This window comes from Eretmochelys imbricata, chromosome 1 (genome assembly GCF_965152235.1).
Source record: "Eretmochelys imbricata isolate rEreImb1 chromosome 1, rEreImb1.hap1, whole genome shotgun sequence".
NCBI lineage: Eukaryota > Metazoa > Chordata > Testudines > Cheloniidae > Eretmochelys > Eretmochelys imbricata.
Window position 1 is genome coordinate 235341102 of NC_135572.1, and position 17919 is coordinate 235359020.

The 17919-nt window shown below is 43.2% G+C and overlaps 1 protein-coding gene across 2 annotated transcripts in view; it reads right to left on the minus strand.

The window, feature by feature from the left end:
- Nucleotides 1–9841: 9841 nt before the first annotated feature.
- ARHGAP8 (Rho GTPase activating protein 8) overlaps nucleotides 9842–17919 on the minus strand; it is a 302432-nt gene continuing 294354 nt past the window's right edge. For both annotated transcript variants that reach the window (XM_077825721.1, XM_077825758.1), the window contains 3 exons: nucleotides 17136–17264; nucleotides 13154–13257; nucleotides 9842–10039 (listed from right to left, as the gene is read on the minus strand). In XM_077825721.1, coding sequence (XP_077681847.1) covers nucleotides 9842–10039; nucleotides 13154–13257; nucleotides 17136–17264 — 431 coding nt within the window. The remainder of the gene's footprint in view (nucleotides 10040–13153; nucleotides 13258–17135; nucleotides 17265–17919) is intronic.

The window sequence follows — 17919 nt, forward strand, 5'->3', positions numbered from 1 at the left end:
GGGGAATGCTGACAGTGAAAGAATGCATTGGAAACCCCTTCTTCAGCTATATGCCAGGGTTTAGAATAGAAAACAACGCTGCCCGGTGTGATATTGTTTCCATTCTGGGCACGGTTGTTAAATATAATATTAGCTTTACTGGACTCATCAGTTGTGGTTGCATTTCAACTATCTACCAATGTGATACATTTTCGGGAGGCGAGGGAGGTTAGGAAATAGGAAAACAGCTTTTTCATTTATTTTTTTTTACACGTATCCCAACAGCGCTGGGATATTATTAAATACAAAAGTGTAACCTATTTCTCAGAAGCATAACCATCTGTGTGTTCCAGAGATGGTGAAACATGTTTTGGGCAATTTCATACTCATTTGAACATTGTGATTTCAAATTTCCTCATGGAATTAAACCCCGTGTAGTTTCAGTTCCATTTATCCAGAGTCGTACAGCAGTGGTGAAAGGCCGAGTGGCCTCCTCCCTTTTACGTCCAAAATGGAGAAGGTGAACTGAATGGGTGTGTGAAGAAAGCAGCAGATGCATTAGGAACATTATTAATAGGAAGTCAAATTTAAGCATGTGTGTAAGGGGAGTGTGGGTGGGGCAGTGGAAGCAGCCTGGTTAATCACATAAGTCTGGAAATAGCAAAGAAAAAGTTTGGAAGTGACAGAAGAGGAATTTAGCAGCGGGGTGGGGGGGAGAACGGGCAACAGCCCTGAGGAGGGATGGGGAGAGAGAGTGAGCTCTGGCTGCAGAGAGAGCATGTTTCTTTGGAAGCTGACAACAGAGAAAGACACAGGTGGATAATATCTGTGTCTGGCACTTTTGGGTTTAGTATCTAGGGTGCTGGGTTCAGTAACAAAAAATCTGCCAAGAAGAACGACCCCACGCAATTGCTGTAGAAATTAACTTCAGACACTGAAGACGATGCAATCTGGTGCATTTTACAGATGCTTTTTATTGCCCCATTAATTAAGGGGATAATGTTTGTGGTGAAGGAGTAAGGAGCAATAAACTGCTTTTGTGAGTGATTAAAGAGAAGCCAGAACATTTGAAAGCGCAGAAGCAGTTTGAGAGCACATGCCAGCATTAGGACACATTAAAAACCCTCACAAAAGATGGCCAGGTGGGGATGCCCAATTTCTTGTAGATTTAAAAGTTCGGTCACTTTGTTGGACTTCCCATTGATGTCACTATGGTGACAAGGGAGCTTAAAGTTAATAACCATTTGAGGACAGAAGCAAAAGTGAACTACTCTTTGAGGAAGTGGCCTGGATAGAAATAAAGTAGTACAAAGTCACATAGAGGGGGTGATTTTGAGAAGTGGAATCCCATTCTGCTACCAGAAGTATTTGTGTAAGCCAACATTTGCATCTGCGCTGAAGTGTAGGCACAATTCCTAGCACAGTGACATGTAGGGGGTTACACTCAGTCACTCACTCATCTAAGTGGTGTGACTAGCTCCAGCAAAATTATTGCGCCTTCAAAATAAGAGGCCAGTGAGCAATCACAGCTGTAGCGTCACTGGAGTTTTCACTGTCTTGTGAAAAGCGATTGCTAGTATTTTTCTGGGCTGCAGTTAGCGGAGTTACTTCTCTTGAATTCAAATGATTACTAGAGCCAGGGCCGGCTCCAGGCACCAGCATTCCAAGCAGGTGCTTAGGGCGGCCCTGTGAAAGGGGCAGCAGTCTGTGTGCCATCAGGGCGGCGTCTCGTCTTTCCACAGCAGCGGCAATTCGGCGGCAGACCCTCCAATATCTCCTCTTAGATTAGCTGGCTCTAAAATATTGGAGGGCGCGCTGCATACTCATATTAAAGCTGGTTTGCTAGATGCAAAGGAACAAAGACAAACATGAACAAGATCCTCAGCTGATGAAAATCAGCATAGTTCCAAGGAAGGCAATGGCGTTACGCCAATCTACCCCAGCTACAGATCTGGCCTCATTCATATGGCGCATATATTCTACACAAATACGGAGCCTAATTCTCTGCCAGTGTAAAACCATTGACTTTCGTGGAGCTGCTCTTACGCACTTACTCAGGGCTGAATTTGGCCCATTACCTTAGTTAGATAATGTTTTAAAACTGAACAGAATAAGAGAGGGAAATTGATTGGCCAGGAGAATGCCAACAAAACCAGACAACCTTATAGTTTGGCCGGAGCTGGCAATAATCTTGCTTCTTGAAAGGTGTAATAAACCCACTTTTTTTCAGTTTTGAAGACACTTCACTTTGTGCTGCAAAATGCTTTCAACGCAGGTAGATATTCAGGAAATAAAGCTGAACGGTGGAGCCTTGTATTATTGTATAAATTCTACTTAGTCACCTGGATGGGGGAGCAATTGCATATTTCACATTTGAATAAAATATCTTTAGATTTTTCTATTAGAATCATTACGGTATGGGTGGGTGAATATATCAATATTTGCAAAGCTCTGAGAGATTCTCCAATGAAAGATGTTCTACAAGTGCAATGTATTATTATATACTATACACAGAGAGACATAACAGATATAGTAATGCGATCACTCATACTTATGATCATTAAGAATTATAACAACTCCTTTGGTTAACGGCTCTGTTCTATCATTTCACGTTTCTGTATGGATTCTGGACAGCACATAAGTCACCTTATTTCTAGGAGCATTTAATAATCAGACTAATCCTGGGAACAATTTTAAACTCCTAATAGCTCAGTAAACTAGAATGTGTAGGCAATTTATTCTCTGCATATTGTCAGTACAGGTAACACTCCATTTCTCATTTCATGAATGCATTTTATTGTTTTAAACTGAAACCCAGCACGTGTTTCCAACAGATTATCTCCATAATCATTTCCTTTTTGCTATGAAAATGATCTGAAAATTGTTCTTTGATGCAAGGGAAGAGTTCGCAAGGGCACGCTGTACAAAAGCTGGAATTGTGCAATTACCATTTGTAAAGAGAAACTGTTATCAAAGTAACTGCAGGGGACATCTCCAGGAACCCTCTTGGAGTCAGGAAATTTGAAACATACATTTTTCTAACATGAATTTCACTATAAACCCTTCTGAATAACGCATAAGATTTGATTTAACATCATAGTTAATTCTGATGTTCAGTCCCAGATAACAGGGGTTCTTAGGGCAGATTACCACACCTACACACCTGTTTAGCAACTGAACTGTGCAGTTGTTGCAAGTCTTTTGACGTCAAGGTGCCTTCTGTCTTTGAAGGATCCTTCCTAATGACAATGCTGAAGCATAACAGTCCGGACAGGTCTACGCTATAAACTTACACTGGTATAACTACGTTGCACAGGGATGTGAAAAATCGCAGCGGTACATAAACTATGCCCGACGGCATAGTTGCATCTTCACTAAGGGCTTGGCTACACTTGCGAGTTAGAGCACATTAAAGGAGCCCCAGGCGCACTAGCTCACTACCCGTCCACACTGGCAAGGCACGTAGAGTGCTCTGACTCAGCGGCTAGAGCGCTCCTGGTACTCCACCTCGGCGAGTGGAATAACGTTTGGTGTGCCCCCGCTGGGTGCCGCAGCACCAGTGGGGACGCCCTGGTCCGTTAGTGTGCTCTGATCAGCCTCTGGAAGTGTCCCGCAATGCCTGTTCTAGCCACTCTGGTCATCACTTTGAATTCTACTGCCCTGCCCTCAGATGATCAGCCGTCAGATCCACCCTTTAAATTTTCTGGGAATTTTGAAAATCCCTTTCCTGTTTGCTCAGCAAGGCGTGGAGTGCTCTCAGCAAATCTTTCCAGGTGACCATGCCAGTATAGAGTAACGGCGAGGTGCTGGACCTCATCAGTGTTTCGGGGAAGGAAGCTGTCCAGTCCCAGCTGTGCTCCAGCTGTAGGAATTACAATACCTTCGGGCAGATATCAAGGGACATGCTGGTTAGGGGCCATGACCGGGACGCACTGCAGTGTAGGGTTAAAGTGAAGGAGCTGCAGAATGCCTACCGCAAAGCCCGTGAGGCAACCAGCCGCTCTGGTGCTGCCCCTGCAACCTGCTGTTTCTACAAAGAGCTGGACGCGATACTTGAGGGCGACCCCACCTCCACTCCGAGTAGCACCATGGACCCTTCAGACTCCAGTTCAACAAGGCAGGAGGAAGAGGAGCAGCAAAGTGGGAGCGAGGGTGCTGAGGCAGAGGAAGACACCCCGGAATCCCTAGATGCATACAGCCAGGAGCTGCTCTCAAGCCAGGAGGAAGGTAGCCAGTCGTGGCAGCCGGTGCTTGGGGAAGGACAAACACCAGAGGAGATGCCCAGTAAGCGGCTTTTATTTTGGGAAGGAAGTTATTTGGTGCAGGCTCTTGGGGCGAGGAGGGTTAGGGCTGCATGCATGCCTAGAACACGGAATAGGGTGTTGATGTGCTCTCTCACATCGCAGTAACTGGCCTCAGTGATCTCTTCAAAGGTCTCATCCAGAACTTGGGCAATGCGCTTGCACAGTTTTCTCGGGAAAGCCACTGTGGTCCTTGTCCCAGTAAGGCTAACTTGTCCATGCCACTGTGCCGTGAGGAAGGCTGAGTATGATAACAGGATATACGCAAATCTGTGCTTGTACCGTTCCCCACCCCACCCCCTTGCCCTTTCTGTTTCTCAAGCAGTTGTGTTTCTTTTCAATAAATGGATTTTTTGGCTTTGAAAACATTCTTTATTATTGCATAAAGTAGAAGATACCTTAGCCCAGGAAAGCAACAGGCATGGCCAGTCAGCGTAGCAAACACAGATTCCTACTAACATTGGAACCACTGCACTTCACTCCTGTGCAGGGCACCAGAAATTACTGGTGGCTTTCAGCCTCAAATTGCTCCCTCAAGGCATCCCTAATCCTTGCAGTCCCGTGCTGGGCCCCTCCAATAGCCCTGCTCTCTGGCTGGTCAAATTCAGCCTCCAGGTGTTGAACCTCCGAGTTCCATGCCTGAGTGAAGCTTTCACCCTTCCCTTCACAAATGTTATGGAGGGTACAGCACGCAGATATAACAGCAGGGATGCTGTCATCAGCCAGGTCCAGCTTCCCATACAGAGAGCGCCAGCAGCCCTTTAAACGGCCAAAAGCACACTCTACAGTCATTCTGCACCGGCTCAGCCTGTTGTTGAATTGCTCCTTGCCGCTGTCAAGGCTCCCTGTGTAGGGTTTCAGGAGCCACGGCATTAACGGGTAAGCAGGGTCTCCAAGGATCACAATGGGCATTTTGACTTCCCCTATGGTGATCTTCTGGTCTGGGAAAAAAGTCCCGGCTTGCAGCTTCGTGAACAGGCCAGTGTTCCGAAAGATGAGTGTGTCATGCACCTTTCCGGGCCAGCCTGTGTTAATGTCAATGAAACGCCCATGGTGATCCACAAACGCCTGGAGAACGATAGAGAAATAGCCTCCGAGTACATTAATCGGAAGGGATAAGTGGGCTGGTGCCAGAATTGGAATATGTGTGCCATCTATCACCCCTCCGCAGTTAGGGAAACCCATTGGTGGAAAGCCAGCCACAATGTCATGCATGTTACCCAGAGTCACGGTTCTTCTGAGCAGGATGCGATTAATGGCCCTGCAAACTTGCATCAACACAATTGCAACGGTCAACTTTCCCACTCCAAACTGGTTAGCGACCAATCGGTAGCTGTCTGGAGTTGTCAGCTTCCAGGTTGCAATAGCCACCCGCTTCTCCACCATCAGGGCAGCTCTCAATCTTGTGTCCTTGCACCACAGGGTGGGGGCGAGCTCCTCACACAGTCCCATGAAAGTGGCTTTTCTCATCCGAAAGTTCTGCAGCCACTGCTCCTCATCCCAGACTTTTATGATGATGTGATCCCACCACTCAGTGCTTGTTTCCCGAGCCCAAAAGCGGCGTTCCATGGCGGTGAGCATGTCCGTGAATGCCACAAGCAAACTCGTGTCATATGCGTTACTCGAGTCAATATCCTCGTCGAAGCCCTCATTGTCACTTTGGATCATAAGGAGTAATTCGACTGCCAAACGTGACGTGCTGGTGAGACTCATCAGCATACTCCTCAGCAGTTTGGGCTCCATTCCCACAGACCGAAAGGGAAGACAGAGCGCGCAGTACAAAAACTATTGGAAGATGGCACCAAATGTGGACGGAAGCACAGGGATTGCTGGGATGCGAAGCGATGCATCATGGGGCGTTGGGACAGGACCCAGAATGCCCCCCCGCTCCCTTACCATAAGCCACAGCGCCAGAATGGGAAGAGGTGCTCTGTGGGATAGCTACCCATAATGCATCTCTCCCAATGCCGCTGCAAGTGCTGCAAATGTGGCCACGCCAGCGCGCTTGCAGCTGTCAGTGTGAACACACGGCAGCGCTTTCCCTACTGCGCTCTCCGAAGGCGGATTTAACTCACAGCGCTCTACATCTGCAAGTGTCACCAGGCCCTAAAGCTCTACAGCAGCACAGCTGCACCGGTGCAGCATTTTAAGTGTAGACCTGCCCAAAGGCAGTGAATGGCTGGGAGGGGGTAGAGCCAGCTATCACCTACCACACTTTTCACTGCTGCCAGCTGAGAAAAAGTGACTAGAAGCGGGCATGTACCATCACCAGCGTGAACACTGCTCATAATCAGGAACAGTATTACATTTTCTAAGCAATATCAAATTGTTCAAACTGTGGGATATCGTATGATCTTGTTCATAGAAATGAAACAATCCTGGAATCAGAAACTCCATTCTGTACTTCAGTTGGTAAATGACAGAAGCCAGCGATCTCTGAAAAATGATCATTTATAAAGACTAAAAGGAAAAACTGCCATTTGGTATGTGACAAATATGTAAAACAGATTCACTCTTTAAATCGCTCTCGGTGCCTACGAGCAGATAAAGTAGCTAAAGCCATGCACACTGCAGGTACTTTTACTTGTTGCTAGGCACCAGCCACTGATTCACACAGTAAGAGATCAGTTTCTGAGCCAGTCAAAGATCAGCCAAATGCTGTAGCATATACCAAATCCACCTTTGTAGGAAGCAGTGGACCTCTGGGGAACAGAAAACTAATGCAAGGAGTCAGAAAAAAAAAAACAACTTTCCTCTAGACCCAGTGCTTCTCAAGCTATCTGATGTGGGGGACTGGCAATTTTTTTTCCCAGCAGCCCGGCAGCCGATGGCTTGAGGACTGGCACCGGTCCGCGGGCCACCACTTTGGAGTAGCACTGCGCTAGGGTGAATTGCTGCTGAGTTAGCAATCTATTCTGGCTAGGGCTCTGCTTTCACTATGCTGTAACTGATACTGGGATACTTCTGTCACTGTTTTCTAGTGCTGTACAAAAAGAGAGCCAGAGAATGTGGTGAAATCCTAGCCCCACGGAAGTCAATGGCAGAACTCCCATTGTCTTCAGCAGAGTCAGGATTCACCCCAAGGTGTTTTGGTATGGTATTTTGCCTAGACTCCTCTCTACTTAAATCACTGATCAGTGCAACATTCCCCAATGTTTGAAAACCATTAGTACTGTACTGGAAGTGCCATTTTGACCAGTTGGATTTTGGAAAAATCTGAATGATAACATTTTGTACTTCTATAGTAATTCTCAGCCAGTAATCTCAAAGCATTCTAAAAAAAGCAGGCTTTTTTTTTTTTTACTCAAGGAGAATTGGAGACTTAGAAAGGTGAAATAACTGCCACTGGATAGCTCTCTCACTCTGGGCAAGAAATGGTATTAGAAAGTAGGTTTTCTAATTCTCAGTTTCATGCACTGGCCTGTAGGCCAAGTTCCTCTGATATAAATGTTTGGTGCCGATTCACAGAATAGTATCTTCAAATTGCTGTGCTGTACTGCACTGCACAGCAATGTATTTGTCTTAACAATTTATGACATAAAACAGAGACTGAACACATTTCCTCCTTTGCAACCTCATTTTCCTGAAAGTGCAACAACATTAAATTCATAAACTCATCTTAATTATTCTCTTTATACTGTGCAACATTTTATATGTAAGTAGCAAAGTCATGCCAAACTGGCCACTTGATACCCGATGAAGTTGGTTTTAGGCCACAAAAGCTTATGCCCAAATAAATTTGTTCGTCTCTATGGTGCCACAAGTATGCCTCTTTTTTTTTAACAAAGAACAGACACTTAACAATAGATATTTAAAAGCCCAAATTTTGAAACACTTGATGAATTAAGAGAAAATTACACCATAATTTAAATTTTAAAAGGATGTGACATACAGTACAGCTTGTTCTATAGCTTTTTGATTATTGACATTTTAATAATTTCCTTTTATAGCCTTATGCTGTACATGACATCTACTGGGCAAATATAGGACTGACATAGTTCGATGGGTACTCTCTCTTATTTTCTCTAAATTGCCAAAAAGAATAAATTACTACTTGCTCTCTCACACAAGGATTTGGAAGCCTGCATCTGTCAGACAGGCAGATAGATACTTAGTAGCTATCAAGATGAGAGACTAGAAGCACAAGCCCCCAGTTAGCTAGAACCGCTAGAAGGAAAAGGGTTGCTTTGTTTTTGAAGGTGAAGGGATAACCAAACTGGTCTCCATGGATCATTGTCTTTACTATATCCTGAAGGGTACGTCTACTTCAGCAGCTTTGTATGGGAGCAGGAGAAGCAGACGTTTGGGAAAATACTGCTTACTTTGGTCACCACTACTTCAGTCCCTTTTGCTGTTACAAGGACAACATCCGTATCCTGTTCCACTAATGATCAGTAGCAGACAGAGGGAGCAGAACTGTAAAGTGGTATTCAAATACAAGTATCTAGAGAGAAAACACAGAAACTCCCCTTTACATTACTATGGCTAATTATTCCCACTGGGATTAATGTCATCCCACCGATAACACACACTAGATTAGATAAAAGTGCCATCAGGAGTATTTTCCAGGGTTCAGGGTGGGTTAAGGTTTTCTTTCTTTCTCTCTCTCTTTTTTTTGGGGGTGTGTGTGCGTGTGTGTGTGTGTGGGAGAGACTGATTTTAGGAGCAGATTTCTAACAACTCAAAAAACTTGAAGAGCATACAGCAAATAATGAAAACATTCAATGCCTTTTTCAAACAAGGTTTTCTTACATTCTGTATTAACTATATACTGATACAAACAGAAATTCTTTAAAAATAAAAACACAAATTACTTGATTTTTAAAACCTCAAGAGTGCTTGTGTAATTTTCCACTTAGTTTGCACATGCAACTACAATGGTTGGACAGGCATACTAGATATTTAAAAGCACAGAGACAGATGTATGCATAACCTAACTGACAGTGGCAAATACTTTGGTTTTCATGGTACTTGCACATAAACGCAGACACAAGTGCACACTCTTTTTGTGCATGTGGGAATGAGTGCCTGAAATTCTGAAAAATTGATCTATAATTTGTATATATTTGAAGACTTCAAAAGAAACTTTTTCCAGAGGAAAAAATTGCCTGTATAGCCCTACTGCAAGAAGGGCTATGATGGTCCAGAAGTTATGGCCCAAGTGATGACTTAGCATCGCCCTAGAAAAAAATGCCACAAAGTAGGAAACTTCAGGATGCTTAAATAAATGACAGTCTTATCTACTGTTATGAATTTTTAAACTAACAAATATTTAACAATTGCTAAAGATTATGAAAAGAGGAAAGTTTATGCCACTTTGACCTGTAGGTCTGTGAATGTTTATACACACACATCCACATACAAACAGTATCGGTAAGCATATTTCCCCTAACATCTTTGATATCTGCAAAATCATGGTGATGCAAAATTGAGAAAAGGATTTTGCTCTGTATATGAAATATACTTGTTTCTGTAAAATCCTGTGTATAGTAAATTCTCATAGGTTTATATGTGAAGATTTCTGCTAAGGTAGGCATATTCCTTTTCCCTTTTTGTGAACATTAAGGTAAGATATCACCAGGTACTGTTCGTGAACTGAAGATCTTGGAGTAGAAATCTATCAGTAATTCAGTGAAGAGATTCAGAGGATTCAAAGCACTCAGGGAAGAAGCTCCTTCAGGCGGCCAGATTAAATTCAACCCAAAGACACATGCCAGGTTGGATCCAGTCATTTTGTTATAAATACTCTCCTGGGATACCTGGAAAAAAACATACATACCACCAAAAGTGACAAATGCAAGCAACGTGAAGGGCCAAATTCCACATGGAACTGCCTGGCGTGAATATTCTATAACCACAGGGCCTAAATGGATCCTGAAAGGTTAGCCCACTTCGAGGTTGAGCACATAGTAGCTATGCAGTTGCCCAGCCCAAGCCCCACCTCAAGGCTGAGTCCACAGCTCTGCGCCATCCAGGTGCTGAGGAATGGCATTGGGGAGTCACTAAAAAAGCAGAGTGCTTCCCCAATCCCATGACAGGGGGCTGATTGACAGCTAGTGGCATAGAAAGGCCATGCAGCCATAAATAGGGTTTTACCAGTTGATGACTCGGAGAATACAGGTTCTATTGGACCAAAGATCACAACGGTCCTCCCATTGTAACTTGAGGGGAAATAAGGACAGTGACACCACTCCCAATCTCCCTCCAAAATCTAATCTTTCTTGGTTAGAAGGTAAGGACACACCCTTGTGAAAAGGTAGCAGTAAGCCTGGGGGTTACTGCAGCTATGAGACCCAGCTGCCAGGAGTGAGAAGGACCAGGATTCATGGAGGGCAGCTTGGCATTGCATAAGTTCTAAGGATCCTCCACCTGAGAAAACAGATATTGATCCCGTCTGGTGGCTTTCCATACACAACCCAGTTTTCCTCCCTTGAGCTGACATGGCTACAGCGCTCAGGGGTGTGAAAAATGCACATCCCTGAGCGTCGTAGCTCCACCAACCTAACCCCCAGTGTAGATGCAGCGAGGTTGACAGAAGAATGCTTCCATCAACCTAGCTACTGTCAGCCAGGGAGTTGGAATTCCTAAAGTGATGGAAAAACCTCTTCTGTCACTGTAGTCTGCATCTATATTACAGGGTAACAGTGGCATGGCCACGGCGTTGTAGCTATGCTGCTATAGTGCCCATGCTGCAGACCTGGACGCAGTATTGATCTGTCCAGTGAAGAGCCTGCTTACTCAGCCATCTGGGGCTTATGTGCCCCTTACCACCACATAAACCAAACTCAAGATTTAGCCTCAAACTGAGTAATTGCAAACTAGCCTGCATGTCATTCTGTAAAGAGGAAAACAACCCATTTCCTGACAAACAAATTGAATTATGTATTCATTAACAAGGCTGTGTTGTAAATCTTTTGTGGGCACCATTTAGGGCCTGAGTCTTGAAAACACAGCTTGTTTTCCCCTTGTTATTTGTATTATGGTAATGCCTAGATACCTCAATTGTGGGACATTGTGTTAGCTGCTGTACAAACATGCAACATTTTCCACTACTCAGATTTGCTCTTAGTGGTAAGGTACTGCTGTTGCCCAAAATGATCATTTTCTAGCAGCCTGAGATATTCCTGAGTGGGGAATAGACAGTTTGCTCCTTTTTCAGTATGCTGGGCTCATTATGGAAGGAATCATTTACTGCTAGTCTAAGGTCAAAGGACTTGGAGCCATTCCCATAACTCAGGTCTTTTACTGCTGTTGGAATCGCATTGTCTTGTTGTAGTGTCCCTTGGTCACAAGAAGATCGGTCGTTAAGTAAGGGGGTAGAGACTGCATAGCAAAGTGTTGGTCTTTTGCTGAGAAGCTTGAATCAAATTTACCATCTTTAAAAACTGTGTCTCGTGATTACATTTCATCCCATTTCATAAAATTACCACAAGTACCTCTTACGCTACTCAAGGCTGAACTTGTGAGGGAATTAAATTACCTCTTATATGTAAGAAGGGTGATGGTCACAAGTAAAAACTGGGATTATTGGAAGAGCAGTGTGTTCAAGTTTGAATTATGGCTGCTTGCATAGCACACCTGACCTATGATGAATAGAAATCTCCAGCTTCCAGGTTGTTTCACATTCCCTTGACCTTTATGAATGCAAATACTCCCTCAAACGTGAAAGATTAAAAGCTACAGATCAGCAAAAATTGCAGATCTGAGTGCTAATATCAACTTGACTCTGTGCTTTACATAACAAGGCACACTCAAAAATAAATGCTATGTTCTGTTGCCCAATTATAGAAAACACTATGTAGTACTTTTGCACACCTCATTAACACCTCAAGTGTTCAGCTCTTAAGAAGTGCGTCGAGATGGTGCATCTAGTATTGGAACAAAGGCACTTACACGATTCATAACACTGAGGAGAGATCAGTTGCTGAAATAATAGCAAATGACGTGAGGATTTTTATAATAGCTTTTGGAGTTCAGTTAAGTAATGATAAATGAACATGTAGGTATGAAAGGTACCGACTAGTTTTGTCTGCGTCAGGGTTGGATCAGTGTGTTTCCTTTAATACTGCTTTTTGGTGAGGTTTTGCTATAAAGAGGCATTAAAATAACTTGTTTCTGAAACGTGGCTCACAAGCCCTGAGGACCAATTCGTCAGATGGTATAAATCAGCAATGTGCCTGAGAATTCCACGGGATTTGTGAGTGCCCAGCACTCTGAAAATCAGCCTGCTTTACTTAGGTGCCTCATAAATATGTATGAAGGGGCTTAAATTTAAGCATCCAGGCTTGAAAAGGTCAGCCCAGAAAGATGGCAAATTGGGCAGTAGGAAGGGAGATTGCATTGCTGCTACTATTGGTATATTTCTCTTCTGTGAATAAACAGATGACTTTGGACTCCAGGGGCTACTGATCCAACACCTTTCTCAGGCACTAAAGGCTTTACAGGCTTGTTTATTTTATCGCTGGGGGAGGGAAGACATCATTTTCGAGCTTTTTCTAAAAAGGTATTTCACACAAAAAGGGAAAGTAAAAAAAAAAAGATTAAAAAATCAAAAGCACTAGAAATGTGGAAGTGTCCCATTTAAACACATGAGCAAGTGTGTGGTTTTATGTCTATTTAGACCGTGGTTTCAATGATTTATACAGAGTTTTATACTGACATTATCATTGAGGTCATTGTTCAACTCTGGCTTTTATTAGAAGTGGATATGTGTTGCAGCCTGAAGCTGCTGCATTGACAATTAATGCACAACATTCTTTTTGCATTTCTCCAACTCTTCCAATTCTTTTTCTTTTCTTTTAAATGTTGAATTTTGCAAAAACAGACTTTTACAAAAAGTCTGCCAGAATTATGGGAATTTTGCCTGTACTCACCATATGAAGGAAGCATATCAAGTATTTCAGAACAACATAATTGTGCTCAGGAAGTCCTTGGATTACTTGTTTACAGCTCGTCACTCGTAAACTACTTTCCACACCTGTAATATCAAGGTCATATGTAATCTAATCCAATAGGCATCAAAATATAGATAAGGTTGCAATTTTCTTTTTAGGACAATTTATAAACTTAGTGACACCTGCAAAAATCTGGTGAAGTTACTTTGGATTTACATCTCTGTAAGTGAGAGCTGAATTCAGCTCAATCTGTGTACACTACTTCCCTTTGTTGGGATATGTGATGGGGCAGTTGCCCCTCACTGGCAGAAAAGGGATTAAAAGCAGCCCTAGGGAGGCTGCACTGGAGGTGGCCAATTAGAAAGGGGTTGAAGGGAACAGCCAGTCAGGGCCAGGCAAGCCAATATAAAAAGGGAGCTGAAGGGCTGAGGAGCACAGTTTTCTGCTGGGAGCCCAGGGAGGAAGGACTGTGTCTCTGGAGGGCTGAGAGAACTGCCAGCACCATGGACACAGCAGTGCTGCTAGCAGGGACTTGGGGAGCAAGAGACAGTTTCCTGGCTGGTTGCTGGGGTTTGCAGGCTGAGGCAAGGACAATGAGGATACTGGGGCCACAAGGAAGTGGCCAGACAATTTGGTACAGTAGCCACTGAGGAAAGTGGCTGAACAGTGGACTGCAGGTCCCCCGGAAGCGGGGAGCACAGTGTGTGGCATGGATGGAGGGCTGTGTCACTGAAGAGGATGCTGTGCTCCTTGGAGAGATGTGGGTTCTGGAGCAGGAGTGATGGTGAGGCACCACCCAAAGAGGGTGCACTAACATGCAGAGCTAATTCCCAAGACAGCCAGCAGGAGGTGCTGGAATGGTGAGTTGCACCCTGTTACAGGATAATAATTAGTGACATGCCTTTAGATTGCAAAGACACTTTCAACTGAGATTGAAAGCATCTTCCAAGTATTAATTAAGCCTCGCACCATCCTTGTGAGGTAGGCAGGGATTATTATGCCCATTTTACAGACAAGAGAATTGAGAGAGAGAAGTGAAGTTACTCAAAAATCATGATGTTAGTCACTGATAGAGTTATGAATAGAATCTAAAACACCTGATTCCCAGCCCCTCATATAATCACTGGACAGCACAACTCAGAGCCTGAGAATAACTCTCAGACTATTTTCTCTAGCATATGAGTTAGCTGAAGCTGTTCCTTTGCTACAGGGAAATTTCATGGTCCTAAATTTGAATCCCATTACCTCTCTTTCTGTACTGGGTACAGCTGCTACTATATTTATTCCCTGACTCAACTCTCAATGAGACCCCTGCCACTCAAAATGCTCTCTCCTTACTCATATACCTGCAAACATACCTCTGTTGTGACCCTGCACCAATCCTCCATGTTCAAGTCCTAGGCAGAGACTCGCAAGATGGTGATTTCTGTGGATATGCATTTTCTAGAAACTAGCTTGACATCATTAAACTCCTTTTCACTAATGAGCTAAATAGAGTTTGAACCTAAGACTGCCAGGAGAAAGTAAATGACACCCTGAGCCACCTAGTGAGTCTATTTGACTTACAATTACATGAACATTAGAATATATTTTAAGGTGTTCTCCAAAAGACCTGCACATAATAAATTGCATAGAACTCCATGAAAGCTTTAAACAAGATTTAATCTGCACTGTACCCTGGATTATCACGAATGGGATTACTCACATGAGCAAAGCTAAATATGTGCATAAGTAGCTGCAGGAACAGGGACACGTTCAACTTTTCTCCTTCTTCTTCTTCGTTTTGAAAGAATGCCTAGGAGCCATACTTATGGATCAGGACCCCACTGCATTATACAAAACACATAACCAAATGACAGTCCCTGCCTGAAAGAGTTTACAGTCATAGTCACCAGCTGCAACAGAGACTGCCACTGATAATAATTTCAGCTTTTCAACAGCAGAGTCTCTCAGTAATTAACAGAGTGTAACAAGCTGTTCTGGAAACAGCCAAGCCTTAGTTACCCCCACCTCAAAGAGCACCTGGTTAGAACAACCCTCTTTCACAATTTGTGACTGGAAGTTCTCAATGCTTATCAGAATTTAGAACCCACCTACAATGGAACTAGTGCATAGCAGAATATATGTCTCTCCAAGCAGGGTGTACTAAATGCCAGACATACTGGAATATATAGAGTCACTCTGTCAGCATAAAAAATTCCCAATGCCCGGAAAAAGGCCACATGATTGAAGTTTTATCACCAGTAGATTCATGTGATGTCAGCCCTTTAGATAATTAATATATTCCCCTCGCTAAGCTTTAAGTCACTCTGGTTTGTTCCCTAATATTTTATTCCAGAGTAGTAGCTCTACTAAAATTTCAATGAAATATACATAGGCTGGGCCAAATTCTGCTACCACAATTTCACTAGTGCAGATGAAGACACTGGGATTGCACTGGTGTAACTGAGTGTGGTCCAATGTTTTGAAGTAATTGAGTAAAGCACACTGGAAATTTTACCTAATTCTTGATGATGCAGGATTGCAGTACAAATAAATGAGTAAACCTTGGTTAAAAAGCAAGAGGTCTATGTGTGGGCCTTTGGGGCTAAATCTTCAAGCTCCTACCTGCTCTGTGTGGACATTACATATCACACAGCATGCTTCCATAAGAGTGGAGTTTGCCCTGGTGGCATTGTTCCAAATTCCTCCCTTGCTCAACTTCTTCACTGCACACTGATCCCCCATCTGGCTGACAACTTCCATCCCCAAAGGCAGTTGCACTTTAGCAGAGAAGTGATTTGTGTATGGAGCAGTAAATAGTTTTGAAAAGCACTTTGAAAACCTCCAGGATGCAAAGCACCATATAAAAAACGTACAAAAAGAACAGAACAATGGGTTTTAGTATGGGCAAAGGGAATAGAGCAAAGCGGGGGTGGAGGATGGAAGAAAAGGTGCATATTAATATATTGTACTATAAATATATAATAATATGCTGTTTTGTACTTCTACAACATGGCCCAAAATTTTAAAAGATATAAATCCAAAATTAGACTGCTAAGTCTGTATTTAGGCCCTTGGTCTAATTTCAGAAATGCTGAGTTTCAGAAACTTTTATGCACCTGACAGAGTGGAAGCTGTTAGCAGCTCAGGACTTTTGAAAATCAGGCAGACGCCGAAATATGGGCTTGCAGTCTAACTTTAGGGTCCTATTTCTGAAAGTCTGGGCCATGGATTTTTACCTCTGCCCTCTACTGGATGGAACGCTGAACTTGCTATCAGATCAGTCTAGTGCAGGGGTCTCAAATTCAATTTACCTTAGGGCCAGTGCCAGTCCTCAAATCCTCCCAGTGGGACAATAATGTCACTGAAGATGGTGTTTAGAAAAGAAAACATTTATATTGTATTTTTTTATTTCAAATTTCTTAGAAATAATAAAACTGTCATACAACTTCTTTGCCTGCCAGAGAGTTTTTAGTGTTTGCCAGACACCTGGCAACGCTTCAGTTCTGTCAGTTTGTTGATGTTTGGCCTCAGTGACTGAGCAGTTGAAACCTTCAGGATTGCAGTAAGGTGGGCATCAGATAGTTGTGTTCGGTATTTTGACCTGTTTATAGTCATTATGGAAAAAAGTGACACTGCCTCCATGGCTGACTCTGCCCGGCAACTAGTGATGGTATCTCTGTCCCTCTCCCCCCACCAATGGGAGCAGTGGGAGGCGGTGCCTGCAGCAGACAGAGCTGGCAGCGTGGCTGCATGTGTCTCTCCTCCACGGGCTGCACTGGGGAGGTTCTCGGGCCGCAGATAGCCCGTAGGCCGGGACTTTGAGCCCTCTGGTCTAGTGCCTGAGGCTTAGAGGAGATGAATGTTCTGATACAAATCCTACTATGTCATGGATTAGTGACAGAGTCATTATAAATTAGCCAAACCCAGATCAACTACAAATATAAAACTCATGACATGATAAGTGATTTATACTCACTGGTGATTCCAAGGATTTGATCGTAGGATTCAAAGGTTAGCAAAGGCTGTGGGAGTTCCCTGAGGAAGGTCTTCAGGATAACAGCAGGAATATGGATATCTCCATAGTCATCAAAATTCACAGGCTTCCCTAGAGGACCAAAAAGGATGATTCCTTAGTTACATGTTTCAACATCTCTTTTATTATTGTTTAAAAATTGTTCCAAACCACAGTTAGAAAAAGAGATCCTCCTTGTTTTCAGCTTCTGCAAAATCTTAACATTGTCATGTTGTACTTTTTTAAATGGAGTTTTATTAATCTAGCTTCAAGAGACTCACCTCAAAAAGACATTTCAGCAAATGAATTCAACACATTTCACAAATTGTTATGTAAAATTATATTTCATTGTCATAACCATGGAAAAACGCTAGAGACAAAATGACAAGAAGATACTGCACTGGATAATTTGTAACTAACTGCAGTAACCTACCACGCATTGAGGCAATACAAGTGTTTATGAAAAACTAGACCATTTTTTGACTTAAGCCTCATAATTCATTAGTTGCTGCAGATCTTGTAAACTCCAGCTTTGACATCAATTGATGACTCATTATTCAGAAAGCTTTAAATGCCTGTCGTTATCTTTCAGGTTTCTGTATTACTGCTTACACTAATATGACATTTTAGGTTACAAATGGGTTTATGATTAACTAATTACATGAAAGATAGCGATACTGTGTCACCAACAGATAGAACATCAATCTGGCCTTTAGAGTGTTATTAATTTAAAGCAACGGGAGGATGG